The sequence below is a fragment of the Natator depressus genome, chromosome 20 (genome assembly GCF_965152275.1).
Source record: "Natator depressus isolate rNatDep1 chromosome 20, rNatDep2.hap1, whole genome shotgun sequence".
NCBI classification, from domain to species: Eukaryota; Metazoa; Chordata; order Testudines; family Cheloniidae; genus Natator; species Natator depressus.
The window spans coordinates 154,721-168,101 of NC_134253.1; the positions used below are offsets into that span (position 1 = coordinate 154,721).

The 13,381-nt window shown below is 47.3% G+C and overlaps 1 protein-coding gene across 1 annotated transcript in view; it reads left to right on the top strand.

The window, feature by feature from the left end:
• The first annotated feature begins 1,025 nt into the window (after positions 1 to 1,025).
• ASIC1 (acid sensing ion channel subunit 1) overlaps positions 1,026 to 13,381 on the top strand; it is a 118,323-nt gene continuing 105,967 nt past the window's right edge. Inside the window, exons 1-3 of the mRNA XM_074935657.1 lie at positions 1,026 to 2,023; positions 2,479 to 2,873; positions 6,836 to 7,031. Coding sequence (XP_074791758.1) covers positions 2,509 to 2,873; positions 6,836 to 7,031 — 561 coding nt within the window. The 5' untranslated portion in view covers positions 1,026 to 2,023; positions 2,479 to 2,508. The remainder of the gene's footprint in view (positions 2,024 to 2,478; positions 2,874 to 6,835; positions 7,032 to 13,381) is intronic.

A 13,381-nucleotide genomic window follows, 5' to 3' on the forward strand; every position in this document is an offset into this window, starting at 1 on the left:
ATGAAGATAAGGTCATTTGTGATTTTCGGGTGTGAGCAGGTTGAGGTAAAGACTATGGGGGAGCCTAGCATTTACCATGACCTACTCACAGGTGTTAAAACTACAGTGGCCTTGTCTGCACTCGGATTTTACCACGTTAGGTAATGTGGTTAAAAATACACCTTTTTTTCCTGGTGTGGATATGCCTCAAAAGATCGTCCTCAGAAAGGACAAAATCAAGTCTCCCTGAGAGAGAGAACACTGTGTGTGTGTGTGTGTGTGTTCTCAGTAACAGTCTGAGAACAGTCTTTGGAGAACAAAATATCTGTTGAGCTCTGTGCAAGAAGAGAGAACTTAAAAATCTGAAGGTGCAGCGGATGGAAAGCAAAAGGTATCACAATTTCATGATTATGTACATGGAGATGTTGAGCTGTGAGAGCCCCAAAGACTTTCATCAGTACAAACAGAACCCAGGAATCATGGGCCACCAGTCCCCTCCTTTACCTCCACCCTGCCTTCCTTGCAGAATTCCACTTGGCTGCTCATCTGTGGAAAGTCTAATTTTTTATGATCAAGTAAAGCTGTCTTTGGGATTTTATTTCTCTGTTGTCATCCTCATGGTCAAGGCAGATGAGCGGGTTTTTGAGCTGTGGAGGGAATTTTCCTGACTATTTTGCAAGGCTCTGCAAACTATAAACAAATGGGGCCAGGCCGGAGGGCGGGGAAGAAGAGGAATTGCTTGACTGGGAAATGATTGAACTTGTAAAGCTAGGGAAAAAGAGTGTTTGAGACTCCATGCCCTTTTCCTTGTAAAGCTGTAAGTGCAATGTGCATATTTATTCTGATTTGGTAGTGTTTTACACCCACTTTGCACTGGAGTAAATGATGACACAAAGTACAGGGGATAGAGAATCAGGCCCAGAGAGTTTCAGAGGATAGAAATAAATCACTCAGATTCATCATTGTCCTGCCAGCCTTGGGGAGAGAGAGGGACTTAGACAAGTGGCTATTCAGCTCCTCCTTATTCTAGACTCACTGACTCACTGATTCAAAGACTGAACAGAGGCGAAAGCCTAGAGACTGCTCTGGGCACAGCAATGCTGCTGTTGCAGACCAGGCTCTGCCACTGAGTTTGGATGAATTGGTAACATTGTGATTGAGAATCCTAGGAGGGACGGTATGGCAAAGACCTATTAGGTCAGCGGGTTCATGCCTAAGCCAATGCAGGATTGTTCCCTGCCCAGGACATGGTGTGTTAGTGGCAGACATTGGCATCAGCCAAGAGAGGAGCGGAGCATTGATTAAGACAGCAAGGGGGGGTGAGAGAGTCTCTTACACACACATTATCCACATGCACACAGCATCAGCATCAACAGCTTCTGCCAGCCAGTACAGCACAGCCAGACTGCAATCACTGCCTCGGTACCTCCAGATCTGCTCTCCTCCTCCTCTCTCCTGGTCTGTCTTTCTCTCCCTTGCTCACTCTCACTGAGCTCCCCATCCGCCCCTGCAGGACCCATCCGCTCGCCATTTGGGCCCCACCAGCACGGAGACAATGAATTCATGCGGATTATGCATCTGAAGGAATAACAAGCTTCTGAATAGCCACAAGGGGAGGTATCCATGTGTTTGGCAGGGATACAGACGCCTGCTCGCTTGCTCGCTCTCTTTCTCAATCGCTCTTCTCTCCCTTCAGCTGCCTCCTTTCCAGCTATGATCTCCTTTGATTTCCCTGAGCAGCTGCAGTGAACAGGCTCCTTGGTGCATCCCAGATCCCAGAGGATTGCACCCTCCCTCCTAAGATACTTGAGGGGTTAGGATTATTTTTATTTCTCTCCCTCTTTTTCCGGTTTTCCTCCACCTGCCAGTCTCTGTGACTCTCACATCCTTCTGTGCATGCGTCTCCCTCGCTCCCTTCTTCTCATCCAAACGGCGAGAGGTGGAGGGAGATCCACCCTAGTGCAAGGACCTATCTTCTTTGCTGCTGGGACCAGCCCTACAGGAGCAGTGTGGACCCAGCCCTGGATGCTGACCCTGCCTTCAGGTTTGGATTCTTGTTTCTTTGGTCTGTTTCTTGACATGCTAGTGCTGTGTGTGTGTGTGTGTGTGGTGGGGGGAGGTGGAGGAAAGCGGGAGGATCTGATAAACCCGTGAAAGAGTTGTTTGGGGGAGAATGGTAACTAGCTTTGGTGTATGGACATCACAGTGACAGAGCCAGGGTGGGAGGGATGTAGAAATACAAGGGACTGTGTTAAAAAACCCAGTGCATAGGATGGAATCCCTCAGAGGCAGCTGGGAGCATCCTCCTAGGATTCCCATCATTTGCTCCATTTCCTGGGATGTTGAGTCCACTGGGAATGCACCTTTCATTATTGCCTCTCCCCCTATGGCATCTTTGCTGTCCCTGCTGAGGTCCTTAGCCTGGGAGGAGCAGCAGCATCCCGACTGGCCTGTCCATGTGTCCATGCTGGGAGTAATGGGCTCCTCTGTTCTTCATAGAGTGGCTCGCTCTGTATCTCAGCCCTGACTATGATGGACCTGAAAGTGGACGAGGAGGAGGTGGAGAATGGCCATCCAGTCAGTATCCAGGCCTTTGCCAGTAGCTCCACTCTGCATGGCCTGTCCCACATTATCTCCTATGAGAGGCTCTCCTTCAAGCGCATCATCTGGACTCTCTGCTTCCTGGGCTCTATGGCCCTGTTGGCCTATGTCTGCACGGAGAGGATCCAATACTACTTCCTCTACCCTCATGTCACCAGGCTGGATGAAGTGGCCACAACCAGGTTGACATTCCCTGCTGTCACTTTCTGCAACCTCAACGAATTCCGCTTCAGCCGTGTAACAAAGAATGACCTGTACCATGCTGGGGAACTCCTCGCTCTGCTCAATAACAGGTGGGTCCAGGGAAGCCAGGCCCTGAGGATGCTGCATGAGCTCAGCACTGCTGATCTAGATGGGACAGCACACCACCATGCATCTGAATGTGCTGCCATCTACGTGAACACAACCAACAGGGCACTGTGTGCACATCTGCACTCAGGTGTTCGACAGACACGATACTCTGGCACTAGAGAGACATCCGTGCACCTGCATAAGCTGCACACGTCTCTATGCACCATGTGGACCTACACACAGTATATGTGCACCTCCCTGTATACATTCCTGGAAATAGGATGCTCCAATATTCAGGCCTAATTTAAATATTCAGGCCTAATTTAGTCCCATACTCTGCATCTTGAGCTGTTTCCTCTGCAATGCATGCCTGTCTGCTCCTGAATGACTAAGATAACATTCATACCCATGATCATATTCATTCCCACCCCACCACTGGCACTTGGGAAAAATGGCACTTTCCCATGGGGAAAAAAGAACTGCCACCTGTGTGAGTGGCTGGGGAGGGGACGTGGTGGCACACCAACTGTGGGCAGCCTCAGCAGCCCTTTGCTATGACTGCTATAATAGGGACCTTGTTTGTCTGTGTGCAAGTGAAAGATGAGATGATGGAACGGATAGGCACAACCCCAACGAAGTCAACAGCCACAGCTGAATTTGACCTGGGGTCCTCCTGGCATCTGTCAACAATGGAAAAGACAGAGAGTAGGGGTCCAAAGCGATCCCATTAACACACTGCTTCTCAGGGCGAGGCTCAGATGCTAGAGCTACCCTGGGTGCTTGGCTGGTAGACCTGGTGGATATGTTAGGGGAGGGTGTGGCATGGATTGCTTTCCTGCACCCCACCTCCCACATGGATGGTTGGTTGCAGGAAAGCAAAACATCCCTGAACATATTGGCAAGTCTCTTTGTCCACAGGATGAGTGGCACGTGCAGGCAGATCCAGGGTACCACAAGGAGATGGCAGGACAGATGGCAATAGCATTTTTATCTATATTTTAGGGAGATGTAAACTCCCTTGGCCAGCTGGGGTTGGGACAAAGAGGAAGTGCCCATGATATAATGCCCAGATGCCCTCACTGTGTAGGAAAGGACTCCCATAGATGCTTCTGCCAAACATTAGTATGGTACCCAAGGGCTCTTATGCACTTTTAGCATTCAGTCCATGCACCAGTGGATTTTCCCCAGGTTGGTACAGAGCCCATGGGTCACTATCCATTCTTCCTGTAAAACATTTGCTTTCCACTTCCAGGCTTGCCAGTGTTATCCAGCATCTGTGCTGTGTTGGTGGCAGCTCCCTGCCCATTCCCCAGCCATTGTCAGCGACAATTCTTGGCCATTCTAAACTGGCAGCAGCTCCTGCTCTTTGATTGATCTGGCTGCTGTTGTAACTGCTCTCTGTAATATGCCTGAGAGCATGAAAACTAATGATCCCTGTGCACATGTCACTGCAGACTGTGACAGCCACTGGGGCGTGTACGTGCATACGTGTGCAGGATTGCCTTCTGCTGGATAGAATCAGAACTGCTCGGCAGTGTGTCCTAGGCTCTGTACTGCTAAAAGCTGATAGCATGGGCCTTCGCTTTTGGAGTAATACCCTGGCTGTTGCTGTGAAGATCCTTGTGGCCACTGTGTGCAGCATAGGCACAAACATGAAACCCTAAGGACTTGTCTACACGGCATGACAAAGTGCTCTACAGGGGTGTGGTTTGTAGAGCACTCTAATGTGTTGTGTTCCAAGTGCTCTGTGTAGACCCTGCTGGCACACTCTAAAAGGTTCATGTTAGTGTGCCAGCAGGATCTACGTGGGGCAGTTAGAGCACAACATGTTAGAGCTCTCTCCAAACAATAACTCTGTAAAGCAATTTGCTATGCTGTGTAGACAAGCCCAAAGTGGGTGCAGATTTGATCCGATCTGTTGTGTGAGTCCTCAGTCAGTGTTCAAGCAGATCCTAGTACATGCAAATAAATGCCCCGTCCTGCTCCCACTAAAGTCAACAGGGAAACTCACATTGACATAAAAATGGGATCAGAATCTGGACCCAAGGCAACAGAGGAAAGACCTTTTCATCTACTGAATAAAAGAAAGACTGTGAGATTAGGATGAGTAAGTGAATGAGTTATAAGAGGGGAGGGAAAGGGGCATGGAGACACACACGGGCTGCACCTTAAAGTAGGTTGGCAAAACCTGTTTTGCCTGCAGCTGTATCAGCACCTCCGGCCAGCCTGTCAGACAGCACAAGCTAAGCCAGGTTGGACTGGCTCACTCCAGAGCTGCAGGGAGAGGTGCTGGTGATTCAGTAGAGGGCAGCCTTTCCTCTGAGTTAGTACTGAGCCAGTGCCCCACTATAGTCTTAGAAGGATGTTGTGCTGTCTTGCTCAGATTAAATGTAAAGATCCCAAGCTGGTGATTGTAAGAGCTGTGGTTAAGCTTCTGCCCTGGCCATTTATGTTTCTGATAGTTACTTTCAGCATCCCTAACTCTTCCTCCACAAACCCCCTTTCTCAGTTAGACGTAGTTTTCTTCCTCATTTCCTTTCCTAGTCTTTTGTTTAGCAAGGCTGTTGTTAGGCAGCTGTCACACTGCCCCAGAGGTGCAACATGAGACCATAGGAATGGCCATGCTGGGTCAGACCAGTGTTCCATCTAGCTCAGTGTCCTGGCTTCCTATGATGAAATGCAGGTTGGCTGCATATCAATGGTGAATGATTGACTGCTGCTTATCCTTGTTCTTCATCATCATCATCATCATCATCATGTTCCTATTCTGCCTATGGCATTTAGGGCAGTGACGAAGCTCCTCCACTTCTGTCTGTTTCTGGCAAGTCTTTCAGTGGTTCCCCAGCTATGCCCCAGAGTTTTCAGTTCGGCTTCCACAGCTCTTCGCCATGTTGTTTTTGGGCAGCATTGTTTTTGCTTGCCTTCAGGTGTCCATCTTATTGCTACTCTGGTGATGGAATCAGTTTCTATCTGAAGCACATGACAGATCCATCTCCAACACCACCTGGCAATGATGGTGCTCAGATCCTCTTGGCTGCACTGTGTCAATAGATGTTGGTTTGAGATTGTTCTGGGCCAAAAGATACAGAGGATTTTTTTATTTTTTATCTTTGTTAGTTACTGCTATACATCACTTTGAGATGCTTAGTGGAAAAGTGCTGTGGGTGGGCAAGTGCGCTCAACTCTACCTCCAGCTACCCCAGCATGGCCAGGCCTCCTACCCCAGCACCCATACTGCCAGCGCCCCCAGCACCTTCAGCTATTGCCAGCACCCACCATCCCCTCCTCACAGGCACCCACCACAGCTGGCATGTATTGTGCAGCTCCATGGCCTGCCAAAAGGGACCACTGTGATCATCTAGTCTCACCTCGCCTCTTTTAGAAAACATCCATTCTTGATTTAAACACTGCCAGTGATGGACAATCCACTATGACCCTTGGTAAGCCCTTTCCATGGTTAATCACCCTACTTGGGGCAAGGTGTGTTGTCGTATGCTGAAATTTATGGTTCTATGGAAGTTATTTGCAAATATGCAATTCATGTGATTAAATAATGTTCTTAAAATGTCAGGCATGGAGCAGCACAAAACTTGGCATTTTTGCCTAGGCCCTGTGCTATATTGTAGCACAGGGGACACAGTCATATCTCGGTGTTGAAGGTTCCCGGGTGTTGTGTTATTCTACAGAGGAGACACAGTCTCATGTCAGTACTGGAGGTGCCTGGATGCTGGGCATTGGTGCTGTACTATAAGGTTACATTCTGTCCTTCAATTATAGACATCCAACTTAAGTTAATGGGCCAGCTCTGCTATAAATGACATTGGTGTCAATGTGGAAATAACTCCTTTGACGTAATTGGTGACACTGAGAGCAGAGATTAGTTTGGTGGGAGTTGCACCTGTATATGCGAGGACAGGACTCGCTCCAACCAGGATTAAGAAGTCTCTGTGCCCTGTTTCCCCAGGTATGAGATCCCAGACACCCAGATGGCTGATGAGAAGCAGCTGGAGATCCTACAAGATAAGGCCAACTTCCGAAACTTCAAGCCAAAGCCCTTCAACATGCTGGAGTTTTACGATCGGGCTGGCCATGATATCCGGGAGATGCTGCTGTCCTGCTCCTTCTGTGGAGAGAAATGCAACCCAGAGGACTTCAAAGTGGTAAGTTCTGTGGGCTTCCTCTACTCCTGATCCTTTGGAATGATGCTGTGCCTAGAGCAATCTGGATCATGCCACTGCTTTTCTGATCTAGATTTGTATCCTGAGATGAGGGTGTCTTGTGAATTTAAACTGTGTGTAGGATCTGTGGCTGGCATTGCTGTGAGCACAACCAGAATTAATGTGGGACATTATAGGGGTGGCCCATAGTGGGTGCTGCTCGTGGGCACCCTCTGCAAACATTACGTCGACTCTCTGTGGTGAACATTTCTGTGGCCACCTTCTAGGATGGGAATTACTGTGGACATGGTATAGTCTTGTGTCCAGGGTGGATATGTCTGCGATGGTGACATGCTGAAGGGAGGATTTGAAAAAGGGACCAAGAGAATTTTTCTGTCAGTGGCTATGCAGACTCTCTTATGTGTCTGAATAGCACGTCCTTTGCCTTTGACAAGAACTGGCTTGCACCAAATAGCAGGTATTACAAAAGGAGGGGGGACTTTTCAAGAGAGGATACACTTGGATCTGCATCCATCCATGCTCTTTGTGGACATTGTGTAGCCTCTGGCAGGTATTTCTGTGGCTCTTGTGTAGATATTTCTGTAGTTGAACAGTGTGTGTGTTTCAGAGAGGGTTGAGGTGGGCACACCATAATCATGTACATATATATCATGGCAAATTTCCCAGCCCTTAGTTGGCAGGTCCTGGAGGTGGGCAAACCCTGGTGGTAACTGATGGCTCAAGTGATACTGAGCAAAGTGGGTGTGCTGTGCTGCAGGAGCCAGAGTGGTTGGTACAGAGACTGCAATGATTCTGGAGTGACGAGGTGGGCGTGTGGTGGGGGGCTCTCGCTCAGCAGAATTACGTGTCAAAGAATCATAGAAATGTATGGTTGGAAGGGACTGCAAGAGGTCATCTGGTTCATCCCCCTGCGCTGAGACCGGACCACGCATACCTAGACCATCCCTGTCAAGTGTCTGTCTAACCTGTCCTTAAAACCTCCAATGATAGGGATCATGTCAACTACAGATGGTGGCAGGAACCATTGGTAGTATGAGGAGGGAAATTATGTGAAGCCAACTTGGATCTCCCAGGTTTCTGTGTGTTTGAATTGACATGCCCAAGAAAGGAGGGAGCTGCCAGCTATACATATGATATTTGCTTGCTTACCCTCCCACTCTCTTTACCACTCCATCTTCTAAAATGTTCAGTAGTGAAATATTGACATTATTAAAGACCCATCATTAGGTTTTAGAGCTAACAACTAGTGAGATTAATGGGGGACCAGCCCACTGTTTCAAGCTCTGTGCAGACCTCGCTGCATCGGTTACACTTGGGTCACATTTGGGATATTTTCTATGCAATATGAGGGTTAAAATTTATTTTTGGTTTTTAAGACAAAAGCTGGGATTCTTCAGAATCTGACTATTGTGTAGGCCACATGAAGCACCAGCAAGGCCAGTGGGGCAGGAGGGGCCCAGAGCTTGACACCCCTGCTATAAAACATGCAGTGACACAGGGATGTGGTCTGCATGGGAACCCAGGAGGAGCTGACTCTATTTTTGATGAAGTAAAGAAATCTTAGTCCTGGCAAGGCCATCCTTACCAGTGAAAGAGCAGCAGTGTGTGTGGGGAGGTGGATCCAAAGCTGTCCCCAGCTCAGTGTAGCCTTTGCCCAGGACACATGTGTGATAAGAGAGTTTGGGTGAAATATTTGCCATAAACTTAGACTGAGGCCAAGTTTTGGCACCTTTCCTGAGTTTCCAAACACCAGCTAACTGTCCATTCCTGTTTCTGGCTTCCCTCCCAAATGCCAAGAGAGACTGTTGAAGACTTCCCAAGGTAAATGTCACACCTTTTGGGTGTCCATCCAAACTGAATGGAGGCTCCTAGGGTTTACTTGCTGCTTAACCACTGCCTGGCTGAGGAACTTAGCAGCAGATGGCGAGGAACTGAGAACTTAACACAGCTCCTGGTCTGGGGAAGATCTTAGAGTCAACAGGCAGCAGAATTTAAAGGCCGGGGGCTAGTGCCAGCTCTATGGGCCCTGATGGTGCTCCTTGCTCTGAGTAACAAATTTCAGATCATGCCTGGTTCTCTGTACTCTTTATATTTAATCTCTCTCTCTCAATCTGTATGTGTCTCTCCTGCTTTATCTTTTTTTTTCTCTCTCCTTTCTCTCTCTCTCCATTTATCAAGTTTTTTTTAGTCTAGAGTCTTTCTCTCTAGCACCAAATTTTAGAATTCTAATTGCCAGTACATCCACGGCAAGTGAACTATCAAGTTGGTCCTCTGCACCATTTCCCCTTTACAAGAGCAGCCTTTGGGGCAGTCTCATAAAGTGTCTGCCTGAGGAGTGCGGCCTCTCGTGGAGTAAGAGGAAATCCCTCTCCCCAGATCTCAGCTCCCTGCCCTCTATTTTGGAGCTTCTTTCCCATGGAGTGGCACTGTAATGAGATGTCACCAGCAGAAAATCTGGGGAGAGTGAGCGAGACAAATGACAAGACTGAGAAACATAAATAGACACACAGACGCTCTGTGTATTAGTGAAATATAATTTCCAGTCACTCATTTGAGCTTTGTCATCTCCCTCTGTACTGTACAGTGTTTGTTTCATGCTGACACATAGATCCGATATACAATAGAGCCTCTATGATAGGTGTCTCTCCCTCTCTCTTAGGTTCATCTGTAAATTACACAATACTAGAACTTTGAAAGTTGACTAATCAATTCATTGGCGAGAGCTGGCTTTTTAAGCCACTTTTTCTTTGAGAACAGGCTCAATTGTGGTGCTGATAATGGAACATGGTACTACTTCTCTGGCTTTATGGTTCTTGGAAGAAACACAAATCCAGGCTAGGTTCCCCAACCCACCTCCAAAGATGTCGGCCATCCCTCATGCTAGGATTCTCCCAAGCTGAGCAGGGTTGGGCCTGGGTTGGTATTTGGTTGGGAAACCTCTGATGTTGCAGAAGGTGCTCTTTGTGACATTATAGGTGGCACTCTTGCTTCTTGAGTCTGTACCAAGTGGAGAGAGGGGATCTTTGGGAGGACTACATCGAGAGTAATGAGATGAGGTGCTGCTGTCACAGAAAGCTGAGGTACTGATGATTATCGTCATTAGAGGTCCCATGACACTTTGCTCAAGTGCTGGTGCCCAGGTCACATTCCAGCCCAAGTTATCCCATTGTGCCTCATTAAATTCCCTCTAGAGTTTCAGTTGGATACAAGATTCCTCTTTGTTAACTGCCATTAACTTCATTAACTGCCATGTTGTTTAGTTTGTTAAACAGTAGCTATGTTCCACCCCAGAGGCGGCTGCATTTCAGTGAGGAGTGAAACCATCCCTATATGCCCCTTTCCTTCCGTGTGGGGATATTGTGAGTATTAATTCATGTTTATAAAGAGCCTCACATTCTCAGATGACAGGAACAACAGAAGTGGAAAGTGGTGGTTGGTGGTAGCTGTAGCATCCGTCTTGCACTGTTGGATCCTCAAACACAGGCCGTGGGGTGCAATCTGTACAGTGTGACCTGAGCAGTACTTACACCAGTGAGCAGCTCAGACATTCACTCAGCTGAGTGTTGTTCTTCATGTGTTTCTGGTACACCCAAGGTAGTGTCATCTGTAGGTGGAGCAGAGAACTCCAGGCTCTGACAACTAACCTTATTTTGACACTGGGCAGCTTTCTTCCCTTGCCTGTGCGTCAGTTTCTCCATCTATGAAATGGGGATAATTCACATTTACCCATGTCATATGAGGAGGATGGTTATGAAACATAATGCATTCAAATATGTTGTTGATAATACCTAACTCTTATATGTATGTTAAGGATTTTGAGACCCTCAACGAAAGGTGCTTATTTAAGTATAAACTATTCTATTTTTGCAGTTGATAACAGCAATAAGTACCTCCAGGCTGAGCATTTCCAAATGACTTAAGGAACCTCAGCTCCACCTCTCCATCAGTTTGGGCTTATTGATTGGGTTTCCCAGAAGCAGGCAGTACAAGCGGCGTCTGACTGACAGTTTCTCAGCAGGATGAATTGGACTGATGGTAGCATTGAGGTGCTGGCCTTTGAGCCATCCTGCACATTTGTTTTTAGCTGACAGTGGATTTCACAAATATGCAAGGAGGTTTTTGTATCTGATGATAAGTCAATGATCCCTGTCATGGGGGTTGCAGCAGGTGATAATAAACCATGACAGGAGTTGTGTGTTCAGGGCTGAATGCAAAGGTATCTCAATGTCAGTGCTTGCTGATGGGACAGTGTATATCAAAAGAGAGGATAACTGCAGCTATTTTTTTTTAATCAGTAATTTTGAACAGTGTGATGAATTAGCTAGTTTGTGTGGGCAGCACTGCCCTCCTGTGGATGGAATCAGAGCTGCTGCACTGTGTGTCCTAGGCTCTGTATTGCTAAGAGCTAATGGAGATTCCCTGTTAGCGTATACAACGGGGCTGGTACCTTTGGAACAGGGGGATCTGAGTCTATCTGTGAAAGGTCTAAGCTGCCCAAAGAGACATTGGATTGGTTTGTTCTATTTATGGGGTTCTAAACTGCTCAATGTGACACTGAATTAGTCCATTCTGTTTGAGGGTTCTGCTCTAGAATATAGTCTGTTTTGCATCTCACACTTGGGAGGAACAAATAAATTTGTTAGTCTCTAAGGTGCCACAAGTACTCCTTTTCTTTTTGTGAATACAGACTAACACGGCTGCTACTCTGAAACCACACAATATATCAGTGGCTGTTTCATTATTACCACCTGGATTATTTCTTGTGAGCAGGTTGATATGATTTAATGGATTTGGTTACAAAAAGCTGGCTCCATGCTATATTTATGCTGCTCTTTGGATTCCCCTTGCAGCCCTGAACATGCAGGTTTTGTGCATAATATGTTAGACGAAGCCTGTGCTCTGTCACTGCCTTTGCATCACTAGAGTTCCTGAAGCCCCTCTCATTGAAATAGTTATGAAATATTTGGCCATGTTTCCCTGCACATGGGCTCCAGAGGCTTTGTCAGGGGTGTTTGTGTTAATGCAGAATATCATTTCACTTTTGGAAAACGATGTAGCAATACATTTCTCCCTTCCCATGTCTGTTATGTGCGCTCTCTCGCTCTCTCCATCCAATCAGCCCCCTTTCACTCACTTAGTCTTTTTTACTCTCTCTTCCCTTCTTTCCCAACCTCTCATGCATCAACTTGTTCCTACCTCTTCTTTTTCTTCCCCCCACTTTTCATCTACTTCCTCCTCTCACTGTCTTTTTCTCTCCACTCGGCCCCCAAGCTGATTCTCCAGGGAGTTTTCTCAAGTAATGGCAGAGCTGTGCTGGGAAATACCCATCTTCACAGAAGGGAAAAAACCCTTAAAAGCTGCCGTAGATCACTGGAGACACTTTGAGAGGATTGTGGTGTCACTGTGTTACTTAGTGCTGCTTATCCAGTTTGTAATTCATATCCTATTATCTTGGAATGAGCCCTGGGGCAGGCTTTTCCCAGAGCATCACATCAGGATCTGTCTTTGTATTAAGCCTTAAAAAGCAGTAATCCAAGAAAGGAGTGAGATTTTTTTTTTTCAAGACAATGTGAGAAGCAGGAACATTCAGAGGGTTTTGTTTTTTAATATGAAAGATGGAAAAACCTGCCAGAGGCTTTTTAAGAGGTTTTCTTAAAGGTTAATTTCTGTTGCCTCTGCCTCCCTCCTCCCAGCTTGGATCACTTCCACCAGTGCCGTACTGAACTGGGTTTGGTGCCACAGGCTTCTTTCTGCATGGGCAGTTGCAGCCTCAGCTGCATTAAAAGAACTGGTTGGTTTGTGCTGGGGGCCGTTTGAAGGAGCCTTTCCTGTGAGATCTAATACTGTGGCGTACCATGGCCACAAACACTGCAGATTCTGGGGATTCCCTCTCATGCACACCACGGTCTGCACCCACCTTCCCCCAAGTCTCTGGGAGCTGAGTGGCAGCCTTCTTCCCTTGCTTGAAGCAATGAGGAGAGCAGGCCCATTTGCAGCCCTGGGCCCAAGCCCAGATCCAGACCTCTGATCTGTTACTGTTAGCATCTCTCAGGCATTCAGCAACTTGCAGATTCGAGCCTGCGGTATGGTGCTCTTATTCAGTGCCATTGGGCTGTGCATTGTGCTTTGGTTGAAACAGTTCTGTCTGCTTTGATATTGGGGGTCCTGCCCCTTTAAGAGGAATGGGAGGAGAGGGCTGGTTGAAAGAGGAGTGAAAGGACAGAGAGACGATGCTGGTAGCAGAGAGCCAAGGATCTGGTTGTGAGTGTTCTGCAGGCATGATGTGGGAATGGGGTTGAGTTATTTATTGCCATGGCTGAGAAGTTTGGCTA